This window comes from Hippopotamus amphibius, chromosome X (genome assembly GCF_030028045.1).
Source record: "Hippopotamus amphibius kiboko isolate mHipAmp2 chromosome X, mHipAmp2.hap2, whole genome shotgun sequence".
Taxonomy (NCBI): Eukaryota; Metazoa; Chordata; class Mammalia; order Artiodactyla; family Hippopotamidae; genus Hippopotamus; species Hippopotamus amphibius.
In genome coordinates this window covers 128,915,732-128,937,716 of record NC_080203.1, presented here as the reverse complement: position 1 = coordinate 128,937,716, position 21,985 = coordinate 128,915,732, and the positions used below count along the sequence as shown (strand labels likewise).

The window sequence follows — 21,985 nt, the reverse complement described above, 5'->3', positions numbered from 1 at the left end:
CAAGGCAGAAATAGAGACACAGACATAGAGAACAAACAAGGGGGGTGGGTGGGATGAGTTGGGAGATTGGGATTGACATAAATACACTAATATGTATAAAATAGATAACTAATGAGAACCTGCTGTATAGCACAGGGAACTCCACTTCGTTGTGCAGTAGAAACTAACACAACATTGTAAAACAACTATACCGCAATTAAAACAAATTGTCATTACTAAAGAAAAAAAAAGTTACCACCATCAAGTCACAAAATGTGCTGCAGTACGTCGCCTTCAAGCCCTGCTTGATTCAGTCTCTGTTAATTCAAATTAAAATAAGTGATTGGATTTTGGCATCTACTGGGAATGAATTTGCCTTCTTTAGTCTCTAATTGGATCATGACAATTTTATAAAGTCATTTTAGAGAATTACGAAATACCTCTCACATTGTTCAATTCACCACATGTCATGGCTGGCAGAGGCTCAGGTAATTTAGATGCCTGTAATTTTCTAAGTGGTATTACGCTTTTCAACTGTACCCTAGGGTCCAAATCCACATTAACTAACTGACAAAAAATTATAGATAATTTTATTCTAGGCAACACAAAAGGGCAGGATTGTGGCAGGCGTAATAAAACATCCCTTAAATAAAGGGATCTGAGATCCCCAGAGCATAGGCTCAAATAGGCCCACTACCACTAGTTAAAGACCCATTGAACCACCACTAGTTTGTCTGCCTTTAGTTAAAGGCTAGTTCATCTGATTGTAGAGCTGGATTGTAGAGCTTGTGTTCTCCAGGAAGGGGCTTAGTGATTCTTTCGAACAGATGCCTGCACACTCGCTCACTGTCGGTCTTTCTCCTTGAATTAAGCAACAGATCTCTATCCACAGTTCTTGAGATGAAAATGGTCCACTCACACCCCTGTAAAGTTTCCAAGATTAGTTCATTTCACGACCCTCTCCAAATCATCACAGGTGATGTAATGCCGAAGGGTGTTTCAGGACTGCCCATTTTATTTATTTATTTAATAAAGTTATTTATCGATTGATTGGCTGTATTGAGTCTGTTGCTGTGCGAAGGTTTTCTCTAGTTGCGGCGAGCGGGGGCTACTCCTCATTGTGGTGTGTGGGCTTCTCATTGAGGTGACTTCTCTGGTTGTGGAGCACGGGCTCTAGGCACTCAGGCTTCAGTAGTGGTGGCACGAGGGCTTCAGTAGTTGTGGCTCGCGGGCTGTAGAGCACAGGCTCAGTAGTTGTGGCACACGGGCTTAGTTGCTCCACGGCATGTGGGATCTTCCTGGAGCAGGGCTTGAACCTTGTCCTCTACGTTGGCAGGTGGATTCTTAACTACTGTGCCACCAGGAAAGTCCCAGGACTGCCCATTTTAAATATTGAGAAGTTAGCAGTACTTGTATTGCTTTTCTCAGGACAGAAGCAGTGCTTCTCTACCTGGACTGCATTTTAGAATCATCTGGGGAGGCTGTGCCCAGAGTCACCTGGGCTCCTATACCCAGGATACACCGCAGACCAATGACATGAGATCTCGGAGTGCGGGGGATAACTAGTCTTCACTGGTTTTTCCTTGCCCAGATGATGCCATTGAGCGCCGAGGTTGAGAAAGACGGTAATAGCTGTTGAGAAACTGATTTCTTGGCAGAGCAATGCCCACTAGGAGGCAGTTTGACGTTAGGTAAACATCTCGACGGTGACAAGAGCTGAGATTGTCCCATTATGTATTATACAGTGGGAAAACGGATACTGACCACGATTTTCATTGGCTGACTCACTCGGTGTCTAATAAATCTGTAATTACAGGCTTGTAAATTGCTAGCTGGGCAGTAAACATTCCCTCCTTTTCAGCCAGCTGCAAGAGAGGTTAAAGGTAAAATGTTATTTACCCATTGGTGATGCTTGTATATCCAGAAGAACCCTATTTTGGGGGAAGAGGACTCCAATAGATGAAGTTAATCACTGAGATTGGCACCCAGTTGAATTCTAAAGGCGTTACGCAAACTCATGTGCACCTTTAGGGAGAAAGCCATTATTTGGCATTTACAAAACGTGGCAGGTTTGAAAGTGGAGCACGAGTCAGCTCTACCTGTAGTCAAAGTGCTTTTCAGTACATGAGGGCAGGAGTCAATGGAAGGGAAGGGGTTGCCATGGATTCAAGCACCCTTACATCCCCCAGAGGTGCGTTATTAGAATGTTGAGCACCTTTTTTCCCCAATATTGTATTAAGAATATTTTCAAACATACAGGAGAGCTGAAAGGATTGGACAGTAAACACCCATATACTCCTGGCCTGCAGCAGGGGTTGGCAGACTTTTCGGATAAAGGGCAGAGAGTCAACATTTTGGGCTATTGTGTGTCAGGCAAAATTGAGGAACTATTCTCACTAAAAGGCTGTTGTTTACATATTACATTTAAAAACATTAAAAGGACTCTTAGCTTGTGGGTCATACAGAAATAGGCTACAGGCTGGATTCGTTCAACTGATATTTTGTTGTATTTGCTTTGTCACATAGCTAGCAAGATATCTCTTTATCTTGGCCGTCTTTCAGTAGCCAAAAATTAACAGTTAAAATCAATAGATACTGCTATACTCCAATATAAAATAAAAATTAAAAAAAAATCAATAGGTACTTTTCAACACAACAGAGGGTAAAATGCACAGGATATAATGCCATAAATAAAACGAGACTGATTATTATTTATTCAGTCCTTGTTAGGATCTCTCATTACTCTTGGAATTATTAAGATTTACTATGCATTGAGTTGTTTTGGGGTTCCATTAATATATAAAATTAGGCGTTAATATGAATTCTCTTAATATAAAATTATAGCTAAAATAACAAAGCAGCCTGTCTTCCGTATGATCTCAGCTTGAAAGATGCTCCTCAGAGGAGGGAGAGGTTATTTTCCTAGTGGGGGCGCCGAAGCGGCTCACTCCTCATCGTTCTCCATCCTGTGTTTCAGATAAAGACCATCCTGAGCGGCTTCATCATCAGGGGCTACTTGGGCAAGTGGACCCTGCTGATCAAGACTGTCACCCTGGTGCTGGTGGTGTCCTCGGGCCTGAGCCTCGGCAAGGAAGGACCGCTGGTGCACGTGGCCTGTTGCTGTGGCAACTTCTTCAGCAGCCTTTTCTCCAAGTATAGCAAGAATGAGGGCAAGAGGCGCGAGGTGAGCAGGCCCAGGGTCAAGCCCCACCCTGGGCTCACCTGCCACTGCTGATTTTCCCGAAAGGCCTTGGGCTGATGGGGAGCTCTTTGCCTCACAGGTGCTGTCAGCCGCGGCCGCTGCCGGGGTGTCCGTTGCCTTTGGTGCTCCGATCGGGGGTGTGCTTTTCAGTCTGGAAGAGGTGAGTGTTGGCAGCAGAGGGGCCCGTGGTTCTGAGCGCCCAGGAACCGGCATTGGTGCGGGTGGGTCAGCACGGCAGGAGGCTTCCCTTGCCAGCCCTCTGAGGACTAGATGCGAAGGAGGATTGAGAGATTCCTGCAACTCATTAAGGAGCCGCAGTGTTTGCCATGAAATACCCATTTTCAAGTCTTGTTTTAAAAATTGTCAGTGTGATTTTTTGGGGGAGATGTGCAGTCTCCTCTCTCTTTTTCATAAACAACTTAATGAAGCATTTGTAGTTTTTGCAACCCGAATGGATCTAGTCCAGCTGTGGGCGCACGTTGTCTGTAAAGGGCCAGGTAGCAAAGCAGGGTAAGGGAACCCAGGAGAACTGCTTTGCCACGTGGCTCGCAGTCCCGGGTTTTATGGTTAAAAAAAAAAAAAAAAGGGCCAGGTAACAAGTACTTGAGGCTTTGGGGGGGTCTCGGGGCTCGGTCCCAACTGCTCGGCTTGGCCCCTGTAGTGTGGAGGGTGCAACAGGCCCCACGCACGTGCACGGCGTGGCTGCCTTCCAACAAGACCTTCCTTATGGACGCAGAAGCTTGAATTTTATATCTTTGTCACCAAATAGTCCTTCTTTTGAATATTTCATGTCACAAAATATTCTTTTTTCCCCCAACCGTTTAAAGATGTAAAAACCGTTCTTAACTCCCATGCCCTCCAGATACATTTGCTGAGCCAGGGGTTTCACCTCATGATCTGTTGTCTGGAGAATCAAATCAGAGGATTATTTTCTTTTTGGAGGGTCTCTGTGCCATAAGCAGAATTATTAGGAAGTGTTCTCATTTTCTTAAAAAATAGCTCAAGCGCACCTTGACTAGTATCCGTTCCAGTTTTAGACATAGAGTCCTTTAAATATCTTTGTGAGTGCATTTGGGCCATACTTACACCTGGACTGAGGAAGTGAGTACCACGCACCTTTGGTCTTGAGCATGACTTTCATGACAGATGCCAGCCGGCGGCTGCTGATCAGTGGGGCTGGGGCTCTGGGCGGCTCTTTTTTTCCGCCAGTCTCTGATTTTCCACCTGCTCGTTGGTTGCAGGTCAGCTACTACTTTCCCTTGAAGACCTTGTGGCGTTCCTTTTTCGCGGCACTGGTGGCAGCTTTCACGCTGCGATCCATCAACCCATTTGGGAACAGCCGCCTCGTCCTCTTCTACGTGGAGTATCACACGCCCTGGTACATGGCCGAGCTCTTCCCCTTCATCCTGCTCGGGGTCTTCGGGGGCTTGTGGGGAACCCTCTTCATCCGCTGCAACATTGCCTGGTGCAGGAGGCGCAAAACCACCAAGCTGGGGAAGTACCCAGTGCTGGAGGTCATCGCGGTGACCGCCATCACTGCCATCATCGCCTACCCCAACCCCTACACGCGCCGCAGCACCAGCGAGCTCATTTCCGAGCTCTTCAATGACTGCGGGGCCCTCGAGTCCTCCCAGCTCTGTGACTACATCAACGACCCCAACATGACGCGGCCTGTGGACGACATCCCTGACCGGCCGGCTGGGGTCGGGGTTTACACAGCCATGTGGCAGCTGGCCCTGGCGCTGATCTTCAAAATCGTCATTACCATATTTACCTTTGGCATGAAGGTGCGTGAAGAGTGGGGAAGGTGCCAGGGGTGGGGGGCAACCGCTGGCCTTCTGGGGATAGCACCCTAGTCCCCAGAATAAGATCGTGATGGGAGGAAAAGGGGAGCTGACCTTTACTGAATGTTCACGTGCGCCGAGCACTTGACATTCGTTTAATCAGCAAGAAACAACATTTTTGATAAACAGCAAGCCTGTGGGATAGAGATTTTTAACCCAATTTTGCAAATGAAGAAGCTAAGGCTCGGAGTATATCATTCATATGGAGACGTGTACAGCTTTGTGAATTTTCACAAAACACACACACAGTTGTGCGACCAGCACCCAGCACCAGAAACAGAACACTGGGAACCTTCCAGAACCCTCTTGTGTTCCATGACTGTGGCTTTTTTGGTATTTTTATGAATTTTTTTTAAACAAAATGTCTAAGAAGCTGTGTACTTGGGTGCAGTGGTCAAACACAAACCTGAATTTTTGCCTTAACAAGAAAGGATGGATACTATTAAAACAGGTGACTATCTCTGATGCAAAGGGATTTATTTTCGTTCTGGTGCCTGCTGGGAGAGAAGTCTGCTTTGAAGTTACAGGGAATTAAATGACAGGGGGATAAGGGGTGCTCAGAAAGGAACAATTTCCTCAGGAATGTCTCACAGTCTAGAAATCACACCAGAAGATCCAAACTTAAGTTGAATTTGGTTAAAGATCCACTTCCATCCTCAGATTGCTGACAGTCTGGGGCAGGGAATAAATGCAGCTCTGGGTGAGGACTGGCGGTCACACGCAGTCTCCATGAACAGAGTCAGGTCTGTTCTGTAGCACGTGTGTCATCACTAGAGAAATTATAATGTATTTTTCACACAACAAAATACAAAGCATGCTATTACCAAGGCTTTTCAGTTTCCATAGTCTATTGCTTTGCTGCATCGAACCTGGCCTGAGAATATTAAGAATACTTTTCGGAAAATGGACTTTGTTAGGAAGACGGACCTGCCCTCCATCTCTCTCTGACAGGTGTTTGGCCCCTGTATATTCAAGAGGGCAGTAAGCCCGTGAGAAGGTTTTTGGAAAAGGCAAGACAGCTACACTGATGCCTTTTAGCTTCTTTCTTTGACCTGTGAACAGTTGAAGGCCTTGCTTTTCCATTTTCATGCTGTGGCTTGACATTTAATTTTAAAAGCTAATCTGAATGACACGTGAGGGGAGAGAGAAAGGGCTGAGTATCTCAAGTGACAGATGTGCACTGTGAATGTTATTTGCACTGGGGCTTATTCTTTAATCCACAGCAGGCAAACCAGGCCAGCTTTTGAAGGCGAGGAAATGATAATGTAAAATTGCATCCTCCCCAAGTCACAGTAGATACGACCAAGCAGGTGAAATCACTGGTCTCACGGTTTCCCAGTGGACCCATAGTTTGAAGCGTTGCCACCGTTTGAAGACTGAAAGAAAAATCAAGCTTGTCGAGGGGGCCTGAGTTTCCCGGCGGTGGGGTGGTGGGAACGGGGCCCCCTTCCCTCATGCTTCTTTCCCCTGCGCTCCCTGCAGATCCCATCCGGCCTCTTCATCCCCAGCATGGCTGTGGGGGCCATGGCGGGCAGGATGGTGGGGATCGGCGTGGAGCAACTGGCTTACCATCACCACGACTGGATCATCTTCAGGAACTGGTGCCGACCAGGAGCAGACTGCGTCACCCCAGGGCTCTACGCCATGGTGGGAGCTGCTGCCTGCCTAGGTACCCGTGTGTGTGTGTGTGTGTGTGTGTCTGTGTGTGTCTGTGTGTGTCTGTGTGTGTGTGTGTAATGTGAGTGGCAGAGGGCGTTTCTCTGCTCAGTCATCCAGGGACCCAGCTGACTGGGTCTCCACCATCGTGCAGTTGTACCACCTAGAATAGTAGGTACGGGGCAGGGCTGCTGCTGAACACCCTGCAGTGCACAGGACTCCCCCCACCCAACAGAGACTGATCCGGCCCCAAATGTTCCTCACGCTGAGGTCCAGAAACCCTGGTTTAAACTCATTGGAAGCTGGGGAGTTGGTGTGGATTCTTCCTTTGAATACCGAGGGACACAAGGGTGGGTCTGTCTCCTGTCTATAGCCCCCCCCCCCCCCAAATCTCTCCAATTCTCCAGCTTGAGGGGTTCTGGAAGAGAGCCACGCTTGCTGAGTCAGACGCCTGCAGAGCCCACCGAGGCTCCACTCACCAAAAAGCAAGGCGTGTGGTCCTGGGTGAATAGACAGCTCGCTGTCCCTCACGTGAGAAGAGCCCCCCCCACCGCCCAGGCAGATGTGACTTACGGCTCCTGATACAAGGCTGTGTTTACCGAGCCTGGTCTCTGTCCCAGAGGTCCGAGCCTGGGCGCCGTGTAGCACTATCTCCATAGAACAGGTGCCCGGAGGGTAGAGCTGGCTTGTCAGTTTCCACAGTTCATGTCCTCTTGCGGGTGTGGAGTTGAGTCCTGCAATTTCATTCCTCTCTTTGGTTGCAGGTGGAGTTACCAGAATGACGGTGTCATTGGTGGTCATCATGTTTGAGTTGACGGGTGGTCTTGAGTACATCGTGCCGCTGATGGCGGCGGCCGTGACCAGCAAGTGGGTGGCCGATGCCTTTGGGAAGGAAGGCATCTACGAGGCCCATATCCACTTAAACGGGTACCCATTCCTGGACGTGAAGGACGAGTTCACCCACCGCACGCTGGCCACCGACGTCATGCGGCCGCGGCGAGGGGAGCCGCCGCTGTCCGTGCTCACCCAGGACAGCATGACCGTTGAGGACGTGGAGACGCTCATCAAGGAGACCGACTACAACGGCTTCCCTGTGGTCGTCTCCAGGGACTCGGAGCGCCTCATCGGGTTCGCCCAGAGGAGGGAGCTGATTCTTGCCATAAGTGAGTAAAGCGAGGAGGCTCACGTTTCACTGAGACGAATGGCAGCCTCTGTGCCCCCAAATTCGCAGAGAGGTTAGAGAGTGGATGAGGGTTGGAGGGCTTCAGGCCAGGGGGGCTCTCATGCTTTAATGCTTGTTCGTTTCACCTGGACACCTAGCCAGAATGCAGTAGGTCTGGGGTGGGACCTGAGACTCTGTGTTTCTCCCAAGCTCACTCTTAATGCTGCCGCTGCTGCTCCCCAAGTCACACTGTGAGGACCAGCGTCTTGGCAGAGGCATTCTTGCATGGACCGTGACCACCGCGTTTGCAAGCAGCCCCGTGGGCCCCTCCCTTAGGAGACACGCCTTTTAGGGACCTATTGCGTGAAACAGAGAAGAGAGGGGAGAGCCTGGGCCAGCCGGGCCAGCTGGTCACAGAGACAGACTTCCAAGCAGTCTAACCGTCTTAGATGCTGAGTTCTTTGCCTCAGACGCCTCCTTCAGCATCGCTGAAGCCCTTCACTTCATGACTCTATGTCCAGTTCCATCAGTTAGAGGCCCACGTGGGTCAAGTCGGTTGCATGGGATGCTTTTCCTCCTCATGGGCTGACTGGATCAGCTGGCCTGAGGGGCAGGCGGTTAAGCTGGGAGAGCAGAGAGGGGATGGCGGCCAGCTGGGATGTCCCAGAGATGGGTGGCTCAGAGAAGCAAGCCTGGGGCCTTGTAGGCCTTGGGATGAGCTCCTTGGAAGGGGAGCAGGAGCTAGAAGGATTCCACAGAGGCCTGGGTGTGAGTCTTTGGAGGCCCAGGCAGGGAGGAGCAGTGGGCCTCAGAGGGCCCCCTCACTCTGGGTGGTCCAGCTGGACTCCTTGATGCAGCAGGGGCCGGGAGCCGCAGAGCGCATCCGCAGTGCGTGGTAAACACGACTGCCCTCCCACTCAGCATCCCTGCATCTACGGTATGCCGGGGCCTGTGCCATGGCTCATGTGTGCCCTTGATGATTGTACTTCCGGTGCATTTGTAAAGTTTGCTAGGGGGACTTTTCCAGGCATGATGGTAGAACGCCCCACCAGGAACACACCTTCGCTTATCCCTGCTCTTTGTTAACTATTTCTAAGGCTCTCCCTTTGAATTTCTAAAACCTCTTTGCGATGTTAAATACCTTTTAAGATATTTTTAAAGTGTCTTCATCAAAGGCTTTATGAAAATAAGTTTAAATAAGCTGTAGCCTCTCATTTTAGTGTGTGGCTCAAACATATTTACCTCCCCCAAAGCAACAATCGATTTTTTATTTTAGACACGAAAGCACATTTATGCTTTAAGTGCTCCGTGATGCTTCTCTTTATTATAAGTCCTGTCAGTTAACAGGTAGGTGCCTTTAGGTGTGACTATTACCTTATAAATAATGTGATTTTTAAAAAAAGCTGTATAGTAGGGTTGGGTTTGTTTTAAATTAATGTAATCAGCAGCCTTTAAAAATTTATTCAGTCCCTAAAATCTTTTAAGCAAAGGTTGAAATTTAAAAACTCTAGTAATAAATGTCACGGAATCCATTACCTATTGTGTAGCTCCAGGCACACCTGCTAAGAGACAGCTTACTAATTTTGCTGAAACCCATTACTGTAATCAAGTGGGAAGCAGTAATTGTCATCAACCGGTTAGAGAAGAAATTTAAGCTTGCCAACCGAGCGCTCTCCTAGAAGCTATGTTTGGAATGTCTGAAGAGGCAACACGCAGTGTAAATAATACCTATATGCTTTCCATCAGACTGATAATAGTATAGAAGCTGCTATTTACATGGTTTGTGGGAAGGCAAGGAGTGTTTGGCTGTGAGCAGTCAGAAAAGCTTGTTTTCCTGCTCCGTGGAAATAGAAGAGCCCTGTACTCTGGTGGAGAAATTCATGACCTGTATTTGTGGAATTAGATGCCCTTTCGTGAGTATAGAAGTAGGACATGAGCGTTGAGTTAGTAATGATGCCATGCCAATTTCCCTGTCAGGGGACTCAGGAGCAGAGATTTAAATAGATCCAAGATAAGAAAAGAGCAGTATCTGAGGCAAATAAAGATTTTGTTTCTTATGTGTCAAGTTTGAAATGGTATCAGTTGCTCCCGTGAAGCTGAAAATGTCTTCAGTCCATGTCTGGAATGCCAAACCATAGCTGTTGTCTTTGTTGGAGAGTGATTGGTTGCAGCGCCTAGGGAACGTGGCCCTTTTCACTGTCACATACTCACACGTGGGGCCATATGTGGCCCTTGTTCAAGTTCCTGGTAGATGGGACTTTACCTTGTGGTGCTCTTTGCAAACATGAGGCTCTTTCCATGCTCAGCAGGCTCAGGCTCTTCTAGTCTTGAGTTCTGCAATTAAGTGAGGACGGATCCAGAGAGGACTCAGTGGGAAGCCGCAAAGATGATTAAAGGGATGGAAAGTTAGAGTCATGGGCCAGGGTTAAGGGAACTCTCACTTTTTTCGCCTGGTGGATGATTTGATGATGATTCTCCAGGATGTGGGAGAGGCCTGCTTGCAGAAAAGGATCTCTGTCCAGAACCGAACAACAAGACACGTGTCAGATCTGTTGGATGGGCTCTTTAGGGATAAAGAGTTTCTTCCTGGGAGAGCTGTAAATGATTGGGTGAGGCTGTGGAGAACAGTGGTGTCATCTGTTTCTTTCTGCTGGGGATGAAAACATACCCGCAGAGGGACTTCTCCATGCCTTATAAACTATAGCTTGTCATAAAATAATCTGCTTTTTCCTCTAAATAGTTTTTACTTTTTTACCATGTCTCCTTTGTACTGACAACCACTATAGTTGCTTCCAGTTTTCCGTTTTAACCTTTTTTGTCAATTACATGTGTTTTATGGAAGCATTTTTTCCTTAACCTTCCATGCCTGGCATCTGCCTAAGCTTTTTTAAAACTAAAAAATTTTTTTAATTTTTATTTTTTATTGAAGTATAGTTGATTTACAGTGTGTTAATTTCTGCTGTACAGCAAAGTGATTCAGCTATAGATACATTCTTTTTTATATTCTTTTCTGTTATGGTTTATTACAAGATATTGACTATAGTTCCCTGTACTGTACAGTAGGACCTTGTTATTTATCTGTGGAAGCATTTTTAAGGAATAGGATGATAGAGTGTTACCTCCTTAAAAGCGTGATTAGAGTCTCTCAACCTTACGCCATTGACATTGGGGCTAGATCATTCTTTGTTGAGAGGGGCTGTCCTGTGCACTGTAGGATCATCCCTGGTCTCTACCCGCTAGATGCCAGTAGCAACCCCATCCCCCCATTTATGAGACCCCCAAAATGTTTCTCCAGATATTGCCAGATGTCCCCTGAGGGTGGAGGCAGAATTACTCCCAGTTGAGAACCATCGCTCTGAAGCCATTGTAATCACTCACTAGATATGTGATTATTTCCATCTTTTAAAATTTCTTGGCCTATCATAGTTTGTGAAATTCACTTCATCAACACTTTCCTCTTTACCCTCCCTGCACCTGGCATTATGATCGTACTGCTGCTAGTAAGTGGAATGTTGGGTTGAATGAACTTAACAGGTGCTCATAAAAGGTACATCATTTTTCAGGAGCTGCAGCCACTGATAGTAGTTGTGGTAGAAGAGAACAACAGACTTCCTATACTAACAACAATTTAAAACAGCGTAACCACTTGATCTTTACAACAAAAATGAAGTTTATTACATTTTTTGAAGTAAAAGTAATACTCAGAATGTTGGAGAAATCAGAAGCAAAAGAGAAAATAAAAAAGATACCCACATTCGCAACACTGTAGAAGGCCATGGTTAATATTTAGTGCTTTTCCTATCTTTTAGGCCTTTTTCACATGTAATCATTGGGCTTTTTTTTTTTTCTTTTCTTTTCCTAACTCAGGCTCCCATGAGTCCCTGGGGTCTGGGAGCCTGTACTCTAATAGCACTGGATCATGGTCTGGGTGAGGGGTGGGTTTACCCTTTCGTACAGGAACTGTTTCTTTCATGTAGTATCCACCATGTGCTGGTTCTGCCCTGGGATCTGGGAGCACAGGGATGACAGTAGCTGGGCTCTGCCCTGTGTGAACTTACATGCTGGAGTTTGTCGCAGATGCGTTGGTGACAGTGATTTCTTTTCCAAAGTGGGAGTAGATGGTTCTCCCAGTAGAGAGACGGGGAGAGCTTTCTTGCTGGTTCTTCCATTTACCAGCTTTTGGCTGTGCATCGTATCTCCATCCCCAGAGTTCAAGGCTTTAAGATAGGTCTTGATAATAGAGCTTCAAAGTGGCCTCACAGAGAGCCCGTCTGGAGAGAGCCTCAGTTGCTACCTTCAAGTGCCAAGGAGCACTGCTCAGGTTTCTGGCTCGGACCCCAACTGTTGCCTTTGATTCTTGTTTGGCAGTGGATAGCTCAGGCTTTCCTTCTAATGCCTTCTTTGTGAGATAGGCTCTGTTCTACATGGCCGGCAGAGCCAAGTACACTGCCGTTCGGTACACCTACTCACTCACTCATTCACTTGCTGATTGATTGACGCGTGTGTGCATTTGGCAAATATCTGTTTTGTGTCTGCTGTATTCTAGGCATTGTCCAGGCACTGGGATTGCAGTGCTGAGCAAGAATTCACCGAGCTAGGTGCTGTTAGAATCAGGGCTTCTGACCCAATCAATAGATTCAGAGGCAATAGAAGCTTGTTATTTATTTCGCAAGTGAATTGACAGTTGGCTAAGTTGTGTTTGGTTTTATGAGGGGGTCAGCAAATCCATGGGATCCGTTCTTGATTGAGGTCTGTGGCTTGATCCAATCCTGATGTTCCACTGGATTGTTGAAATAGATGGGGTTCCTGTTACGTGGGGCTTTGAGAGAACTGTGTGTTGACTGTTGCCTCCCACCTTAGCGTTTCAGGACAGAGCCACCTCGACGCAGGAGAGAAGTGCACAGTGTGTGTTGTGTGGCATCTGCATCTGAAAACATGCTGTGCATCAGTGTCATCTGGTATTTGTGGTTGAATCGTACTCTATTTGATGTAACTCGATGAACCTGACCCACATACTGTGCAGGCATTTGCCCAGCGGGCCCTCTGTTCCCCTTTTAAACAGAGACCCTTTTTCAAACTCAGTCTGACCCCAAATGCTGCCAGTTTCCCATTAGAGTACTCTGTTGCAATAAATGGCCTTCGAGCCAGCAGTTAGAATTTTATTTTTCAAAGAACAATATAGGTGAATAGGAGTCTTTGAGAAGGCAAAAAAAAAAAAAAATGTGTTATAGAAACCAGGATCCATTTTAAGGCAAGCCTTGCTGTACATTTTTCCTAACCTTTTCCCATGAACCAAAAGAAAGATTAAAATTCCAACAGAAGGAAAATCGCCTTGGAGAAATATCTTGAGACCGATGGATTTATTTCATGTGTGACTTAAAATAGCCTGGGTTTCTAGTACCACATAAAGCCGTATTTCTAACGAGTTCCTGTTACCCTACTTTTGTTCAGCTTTCTTTCACGTGGGCTTGCCTACAGATAGAAAGAGGCTAATTGTTACCATAACAGTTTTACTATCTTTCTTTGAGAAATCCACAAAATGGCCCATTTTCAAGAGAGGAGATCCAAGGGGTAGGGGGTGGGGGGGAGTGCAGCTTTTCTAGGGTTTTTTCTTTGGTCTCAAGGGTCATATTTGGGATTAAGCTGCGTTTCTGGGCTGTGAGCCTGGGATGGTCCTATTGGGCTCTTGTTCCTTTCAGGATTTATAATGCCATTTGGGCCAGTTATAAGTTAGTTTGTAAAAAAACAACGTTTTAAGGTCATTGGGCAGCTAAGTGAGGTTTCTTTTCATGTCAAACTTCAGCCCCTGGCGAGGCGAAGGTGTGTTAGGGAAGCGAGGGTGGCAGGCCCTGGGCCAGCTGGGTGCCCTGGTGTCCAGGCAGAAGCAGTGCATTCCCCTAAAGGAGGCAGCCTGCTCAAGCCCATCTTGCAAGACCTTGGCAGTGGATGTTCAGGTCACAGCGGGGGAGGGGGGGGTCTCGCACAGCATCAGCTCGAGAGAGGGATGCCAATTTCACAGATGTTTGGCTGAAGCCCCTCATTAAGAATGTGGAGTTTGCCCTCTGCACTCCTTCTCTGTGGGATTCTAGGCTGCGGGGGTGGGGAAGTCGTGTGTTGCTGTGGGTGGGGGTGGGCTGGGGTGGGAGGATGGGGGGGGTGGAGTAGGGAGGATGGGGGGGGAAGGGAGTCTCACTTGGCTCGCCATCCGGCTCGCCCGTTCCAGAGAACGCCAGACAGAGGCAGGAGGGCATCGTGAGTGACTCGGTCATGTACTTCACGGAGGAGCCTCCTGAGCTGCCGGCCAACAGCCCACAGCCCCTGAAGCTGCGGCGCGTCCTGAACCTCAGCCCTTTCACGGTCACGGACCACACCCCCATGGAGACGGTGGTGGACATCTTCCGGAAGCTGGGGCTCCGCCAGTGCCTGGTGACTCGGAGCGGGTGAGTGGCCGGATCCTGGTGGGAACAAGATGAAGGGGCCGCAGGTTCAGCCCCTAGGGGACTGGAGGGGACCGGGAGAAGGTGGGGGACTGTCCTTGGAAGAGATGTCAGTAGGCAAGCACAGGAGAAGGAGATGCCAGTGAGCTTGGGACTCAGGCTTCTAGGCGGGGCTACTGTCTCTGCCCTGATGCTACAGGTTGAGTCCGAAGGGGAGGAGCCAGTGGGGTGGGACTGGGGCTCCCTGCCAGCCCCCACCCCCACCACCAGTGGTCCTGGCTCTGGGAGAGGGTTCAGCCTGTCCTGCTGTAACGTTGTGACGTGACGCATGCATTCCTCCAGATCATGGCACTCTGCAGAAGTGAGCAACGACAGTCTCAGAGCTGAGGAGAAAAATAGGGTTAGGTGCACACCGTGCAGACACTTGGAATCCCATAAAAATGGTGTTGGACATTTTACACACATGAAGTGGTTGAGAGGTGTATCAATATGATGATATATAAGTCCCTTCACCTTGAGAGCCCCGCAATTGGCTTGTGGAAGTGGGCATCACGAGGGCTGTGGCTGGGTGTTCCCGGGCCCCTGGATGCTCCCAGCCAGGTGCAGTTTTCTCCATCCTCCTGGAGTTTCTTGTGGGTGAAATCACCCGTAAGCAGATGTGAGCTTCACACTATGCTCAAGTTGTTCCCTAATATATCGGTCCATTCAAAACAACGTCACCTTTTCAAATGTTATTGCAGAGCTGAGAGGTTTGGTGGCCCTTGGCATCATTTCCGCTGCAGCAATATTGCTTTTGCTCTGTTATCATGAACCAGGAAAGCAGCACTGCAAAGAGCAAAGGTTCATGATGATGTGAGAGGTGCAGTGCCCCGAGGGCCATGGTTTGGGCCCAGGGGCTCTCCCTAAATTCCAGGGCCTCAGGAGCTTGGGCGGAACAAGAGACTGGCTTGGTTCAGGTAGCCCGGAACCTAGGATTCTTTGCCCAGTTGATTCCTTTATGGGTTGAGGGGCGGGCAGGATGGGAGGTGGGGTATAGGCTGTGGAGACACTCATACCTGAAATGTTCTTTCGGCCTTTATAGAATCCAGAGGCTTAAACTCTCTGTTGTGGTTAACTTTTCCAGGGCTAGCTCGTTCCAGTTAAGCCAGCAGTTCTCAGCCAAGGTGATGGTCCCACAGAGACTTGGGTTGTCATAAGTGGAGCGGGGCGTGGGGGATGCTACCACCAGCATCCAGTGGGTGGAGGCCAGGGATGCTGTTAAACAGCCGACAGTGCGCAGGACAGTCCCCATCAAAACCAAGGATCATCTGGCCCAAATGCCACGCATGCTCCAGCTGAGCGCCCCTGAGCTGGCTGCCCGCAAGTAACTGCAGAGCACCCCTTACTCGCTCGGCTTTCTTCCTGCCACCCTGCTCATAGCGGTGCAGGGCTCTGTAAGGAGCTGAATTTGCACTTGACTCAGAGAACTCTTAGCCGACCGGACGAGTGTCCTCCTCAGCTCTGACTGCAGCTGGAGGGTATCTTGCACGTGGGGAGGGGCAACCAATAAGGAACAAAGAAATAAGTGTTCGAGGCTGGAGAGTATTTCTGTTGGTGGTGTTTAAAGGAACTCAGTGGTTCTCAAACTTGAGCAGGCATTGGAACTCCCCGCAGGAGTAAACCTCGAGGCTAAGCTGGAGTGCCAGGCTCCCCCTGCAGTTACTGATCCTCCCGATCTGGGAGGGGGCCTGGGCATGTATATTTCTAACCAGCTCCCGGGGGCTGCCGCTGGTCAGGGACCCCACTTGGTAAACTGCTGAAGCCCACTGATGTACTTGAATTTCCAGCGCTCGGCAGAAATACCACCGTGATCACCCGTGTCGTCTCAAGTGGATAGCAGTTTCTCTTTTCCTTTAAAATAATAATCCAGTGTCAGTTATCATTGGAATTTCCAGTTCTGGCAGGAAATTCTGCCCTTAACGCCCGCTCACACCTCACAGAGCCCCATGAGGTTTTCCTGTGAAGATCTGGGTGCCGAAATTGGCTCCGAATGTTCTGTGAGAAAACAAAATCGCACTCTCTCTCTCGCTCTACGTATTTTAAACAAACACAGATGCTGATACGTTAGTGCTGGCAAGGGGTCCTTGTTTGCGGGGCCTTTCATCTCTTTGGGCTTTGAGCCAGGGCAGGCACGGCTCAAGCCAGCTCGCGTTTTTGATGTATGCCGTCGCCATGTGCCTTCCCTGCTCTAGGCCGAGCACCCCAGCTCATACCCTGCGTTGTCTGCAGGATTTCTCAGGGCCTGGGCTCCAAGGTGATCATGAAACCAGACCAGCAGCCAGAGAAGTCTTTGTCTCCCTAAGGCCAGAGTCTAGGAAGCCTCCATTGGCCAAGAGTGAATATGGCATTTTCTCTACAGAGGTTCTAGAAAGAAAGCGAGCAGGGAAGATGGTGCGAGCTTCCACCAAGCCGTGCTAGGTGGGCCTTGGGGGCCGGGGTGGGGTGGCCGTCTCACAAGAGCCCAGCTGCTCTACTCTCAGTTATGGTCATCGATCGACTGTTTCTCATTCCCCAGATTCACTTGAACTGCTACCCAAAGGGGCTGGAAGTGTAAACACTTGATTTACATCAAGTAGGACATTTCATACCACTAACGAACCCCGCTGGTTTCATGCTGCCTCCTTTTGCGAGGATGTTCCACTTTCTTCTTCTTTGACAATTATTGTCACAAGCCAGGGCACAATATATGTCAGAACCCAAGGCAGCTCCTGAACGCATATATCTCCAGAACCATCATAACCAGCTGGACTTTGAGACAGTAGAGTTATGGAGCTTTTAGATGGGATTGTCAGGACGACTGCAGATGCCTCATCTTTTGCTATTGTCTTAAGGGTGAATATAAGGAAACGAACCCCAGGCTTTGTAGCTATGGGAGGGGTGTCTGTGTGTGCTATGGTTAAGTTCTCGTCCCTCTGCAGACACTAACAAGTCGTTTTCTTTCAAAACGGCGTTGGTTTCATCAGCATCTTACTGAGCATCTCTGTGAGGGAGAACTGGAGGAGTCTCAAAAAGTGTTAAAAAAATCAAGGAGTTTGTTGTCTACCAAGGAACATGGACGTCATCCAGTTTGAGTGGTGTTCCCCGGGTGTTCTGGACGGCAGTGTGCTCAGCCAGACTTCCAAGTAGAAAAGAAATGTCCGAAAGGACAAAAGAGCCTTTTAAGCCAAGGGACTGTCTGTGAGTTGGTGGCCGCCAGCCGCGGAGCTCTTCCCACTGCGGACCAAAAGGCGCTTCACCTTCTCACGTGCTGCTGCTTCTCTGAGGAGCACAGCTTTCTTGGTGGCGTGTTATAGGCATAAGCTGCTTGCCTTCTAACGATTCCTTTTTGATTTAAAGGAAGTCGAAGGACTGTTATGGACGGAGCTGTGTCCCCTTATCCCCAAATTCATACATTGAAGCTCCAACCTCCCATATGACTGTCTTTGGAGATGGGTCTTTAGGGAGGTAATTAAGGTGAAATGAGGTCATAAAAGTGGGGCCATAATCTGATAGGACTGGTGTCCTTGGAAGAAGAGGAGACACCAGGGATGCTCGTACAGACAAGAAGGTCGTATGAGGACACAGCAAAAAGGTGGCCATCTGCAAGCCCGGGAGAGAGGCCTCTGGAGAAACCAAAGCTGCCAGCACCTCGGTCTTGGTCTTGGTCTTGGTCTTGGTCTTGGTCTTGGTCTTGGTCTTGGCCTTGGTCTTCTAGCCTCCAGAAGCGGGAGAACGGACACTTCTGTGGTTAAGCCGCCTAGTCTGTGGTGCTTTGTTACAGCAGCCCAGGCTGACTCCATCAGGACTCAGACTCAGCTTGGCAGGTTTAGTGCAATAGCATCTTGTTTTATGGGGCATCCTCGATTTTACTGTATTTTTATATGTTTTAAAAATGTGTTTACAGTGATCTATGAGCACAGTTAAAGGCAAGTCGCTCTAAACAGCTGGAAGGAGCCACCTCTCCTGGCTCTGTCCTCCTTCACCACCCTCTTCCCCCCTGCACGCCTGCCCCACGCAACCACTTTCTTTCCCCTAATGATTTTGTGTTCTTGAATTAATAGACTTTATTTTCCGAGGAGTTTTAGGTTTACGGAGTAATTGAGCAGAAAGTACAGAGCATTCCCTCTCTGGTCCTCTCTGTGTCCCTTACTGTTAACGTCTTGCCTTTGTGTATTCTCTCTGTTGCCACTGATGAGTCAGTATTGAGATGTTATTATTAACTGCGATCCATCGTTTACATTAGGGTTCACTCTTGGTGTTGTACATCCTGTGTGTTTGGACAAATGTATAATGACATGTATCCACCATCGTAGTATCATCAGGAATAGTTTCACAGCCCTGAGAATCCTTTCTGGTCTGCCTGTTCATCCCTCCCTTCCCTCGGCTGCTAGCAACCACTGAACCTTTACTGTCTCCATCATTTTGCCTTTTCCAGAATGTCTTAGAGTTAGAATCACACAGTGTGTAGCCTTCTCAGATGGCTACACTTTTCACTTAGTGATGCACGTTTCAGGTGCATTTCCTCCATGCCTTTTCCTGGCTCTGTGGCTCATTTCTTTCTAGTGCTGAGTAATATTCTATTACCTGGATGCACCAGTTTGTTGATTCACTTACCTCCTGAAGGACATCTTGGTTGTTTCCAAGTTTCGGCAATTATGTATGAGGCGTACATCTTCTAAGACTAAGGACATTCTTTTGCATAACCACTGAGCCGTGATCACACAAAGTTAACAATAACTATCTAGTTCATATCACATTTCAGTCCAGAATTCCTTCAAGGTTCACACATTGCATTTGGTTGTTTTGCCTCTTTTGTTTTTTTACCTCGAACAGTTCCCTGCCTTTTTTTGTTTGTTATTTATAACATAGATTTTTTTTTTAAGAATCCAGACCAGTAGTCCCACATTCTGAATTTGATTGATTCCTTCCTCATGGTTTGATTTGGTTTAAGTAGTGTTGGGCAGTGTTCCAGTGTAGCTGATGTCATAATGTCAGCTTTTCTGACTTTGTTGGTGATAAGCTCCATCCCTGGGATGAGGTGGGGATGGCCAGAGCCCTTCATTGTAAAGGGACATTTTTCTCTTTGTACGTAATCTGTGGAGGGATACTTTGAGACCATGTAGAAATTTTCTGTTTTCCAGCAACTATTTACGTGATGGTTTGGGAATCCATCGATAATTATTGACTAAACTAATTATTACATTGGGGGTTGCAAAATGTTGATTTTCTAATTCTGTTGTGCTTGCTACCTTTTTTCCCCATCTTTTTTTTTGATTATCACGTTGGTCGTGGTGCTTTCTTTCAGGGTTGTGTCATCTGTATTGTCATCATTCTTTTCGTTTAGCGTGGTTTTAAAGGCAAAAAGCTGTTTTCCTCTCAGCTGAAGATGTTCCTGTGAGATGGAGGGGAAGAGGTAGTATCTGCTGTCTCCCCCCCTGTGATAGATGGGGAAACTGACACAAGAAATCAATCGCTTTTTCAAGGTTCAGGTCCAGCGTGGTCAGGGACAAGGAAGTCAGAATTCTGGCCTGACAGTTTCACTAACCATTGTCCATCTCACCAGCTGTAACTGACTGGAATACTGCTCCGAGTACTTGCACCCCCGCCCCGCCCTCACGTTCACTTCCTGTTAGTAAGAGATGAGTTTGATAATTTGGCTTTAATGAAATAAATGAAAGTGTATTACAGTTGTGTTTTCTGATTTTGTGGTATATCATCATTTGACACAGATACAGAGTGGAAACCTGTCATTTTCATAGCCATGCAGGGGAGACTGCCATCCTTTCCTTCTCTTTGCCCCTCTTCTTGGGGATGAGGGAGACATGGTGAGCAGCGTTTGCAAACTAACGTGGCAGTGGAACTTCTTTTCTCTGAAGAACTTGTATACATCTCCTTCTTTCAAACCTTTCACTTTCCCCAGGGGGCATGATTTGACCCCAGCAGGTGGTCATTGAAGTATTTAATAAAATCAAGAGTGAGGCAAGGGCTGCCTGGAACAGTTGTGCGAGTGTGTGTACATGATCTAGGGGCACTGTTTATGGTGTCGTGTTTGAACAGTGCTCCCTGGAGTTGTGCAGTGCACAGTCTAGTTGGCCCTATACCAGGGACCCTGGGAAGTGGCATTGTTTTTGTAAGCTGAAAGCCATGGAATTTTGGAAGAGGAGGGAATTTACGTATATGGTCAGAGATGAATGTTAGACTTTACCCTTCCAGTAAGACAGATGTAAAATAGAACTGATTGTTATCTTATAGTTAAAATTTCTTACTTTTAAAATGTCTTACCCTTGGAATTTCTGCGATGTGGTCAAGTTTTGACAATGGCTTTCGTAAGTCCTTTTTAATTGATTATAGTCTTGACATTTAGGGGAGCATATTAGTCATCATAGGCTTACTGCTGTAATAAACAAGCCTGTAATCTCAGTGGCCAAACACAATACAGGTGACTTCTTCTCCCATGGCACTCACATCCAGTGTGGGTTGCAGGAGGTGTGGGCTCTGCACCACACAGTCATTCCAGGACACAGGTCTTTGAATCTGGTGGCTCCTGACTCAGTCTTCTGTGACGTCAGAGCCCTTCACTGGCTCCCCTGTCTCAGGCTGGCAGATGAGGAGAGAAGAAATGTGCAGGTGACTCGGGAGGGGCATCTCTAACCTCCACCCACACGCCATGGGCCAAAGCACACGCAGTTGGCCTCATCCATCCACAAGGGAAGGTGAGAAATGTCTCTGTGTGCCCAGGTGGCAAGTGTGCTGGGGATTAGGGACAGGCATGAGTCAATATTGCAAGGCTGACCTGTTTTCTCTATTTTGTTTCTTATCCAGGAGACTTCTTGGCATCATCACGAAAAAGGATGTTCTGAGACACATGGCCCAGATGGCAAACCAGGACCCTGAATCCATCATGTTTAATTAGAAACAAGATGGCTGTTTCTTTGAGAAAAACACAACTGTGTCATTTGAAAAGAAATAAACAAATGATATGTTATTTTCCTAATGAACGGTCAGGCACTGGGGGCAGCAGAAACAAAAGCTTTGTTTGAAAGGAAGGGAAGAAGAATGAAACTTAGAAAAAAAATGTGTCGATGAGTAGGCATTTTATAGCTTTAACCCCTTATGAGTTTCAAGCTGTGTTATGAGTTTAGTAACTGCTGTGGGGGCACTTGGGTGGGTGTAAACGGTCCAGTTTGTACAAGGACATGCAACACAATCGCTGAGTCAAGAAACATTTGCCCCTTCTGTTGAAGGCTGGTGTGGGTGAAGCTGTGAGTCTGAAAGGCCAAGGGGGATTGGCGTGTCAGCGTCCTTATTTACTGGTTCCTGAGGTTTGGCTGGTATGTTACTGAATCAGACTAAAGATATTTGCACTTACTTTGTTGGAAAAGGAAAAGAAATTAAACGTGAACATAGTGAAAGCTGCAAGTATGCTAGTGGGTTCGCTCGTGACCAGCATTGCCGGCTCCTGTTCTCAGCCTTTACTTTGCTTACCCATCCGTTTCGGAACCAACATTGGGTCACCGGCCATGTGGAGGATGAAGAAATCGTTTCTGTATGCAAGACCAGCGTCTTGGGACGGTGTGATGAACTGTTGAAACATTTAGTGCTGCGCTGTTTCCTGCCACGGAAAGAGATTCGTCCTTATTTGGAGGGTATACATACCCATCCTGGATTTGCACCCCCACTGCGTTTG

The 21,985-nt window shown here is 47.7% G+C and overlaps 1 protein-coding gene across 3 annotated transcripts in view; it reads left to right on the top strand.

The window, feature by feature from the left end:
* The window catches only part of CLCN4 (chloride voltage-gated channel 4), a 73,225-nt gene extending 51,520 nt beyond the window's left edge, over positions 1–21,705 (top strand). For all 3 annotated transcript variants that reach the window (XM_057719111.1, XM_057719112.1, XM_057719113.1), the window contains exons 6-12: positions 2,957–3,163; positions 3,261–3,341; positions 4,423–4,968; positions 6,508–6,694; positions 7,446–7,844; positions 14,067–14,283; positions 21,121–21,705. In XM_057719111.1, coding sequence (XP_057575094.1) covers positions 2,957–3,163; positions 3,261–3,341; positions 4,423–4,968; positions 6,508–6,694; positions 7,446–7,844; positions 14,067–14,283; positions 21,121–21,211 — 1,728 coding nt within the window. In that variant the 3' untranslated portion in view covers positions 21,212–21,705. The remainder of the gene's footprint in view (positions 1–2,956; positions 3,164–3,260; positions 3,342–4,422; positions 4,969–6,507; positions 6,695–7,445; positions 7,845–14,066; positions 14,284–21,120) is intronic.
* Positions 21,706–21,985: the final 280 nt, after the last annotated feature.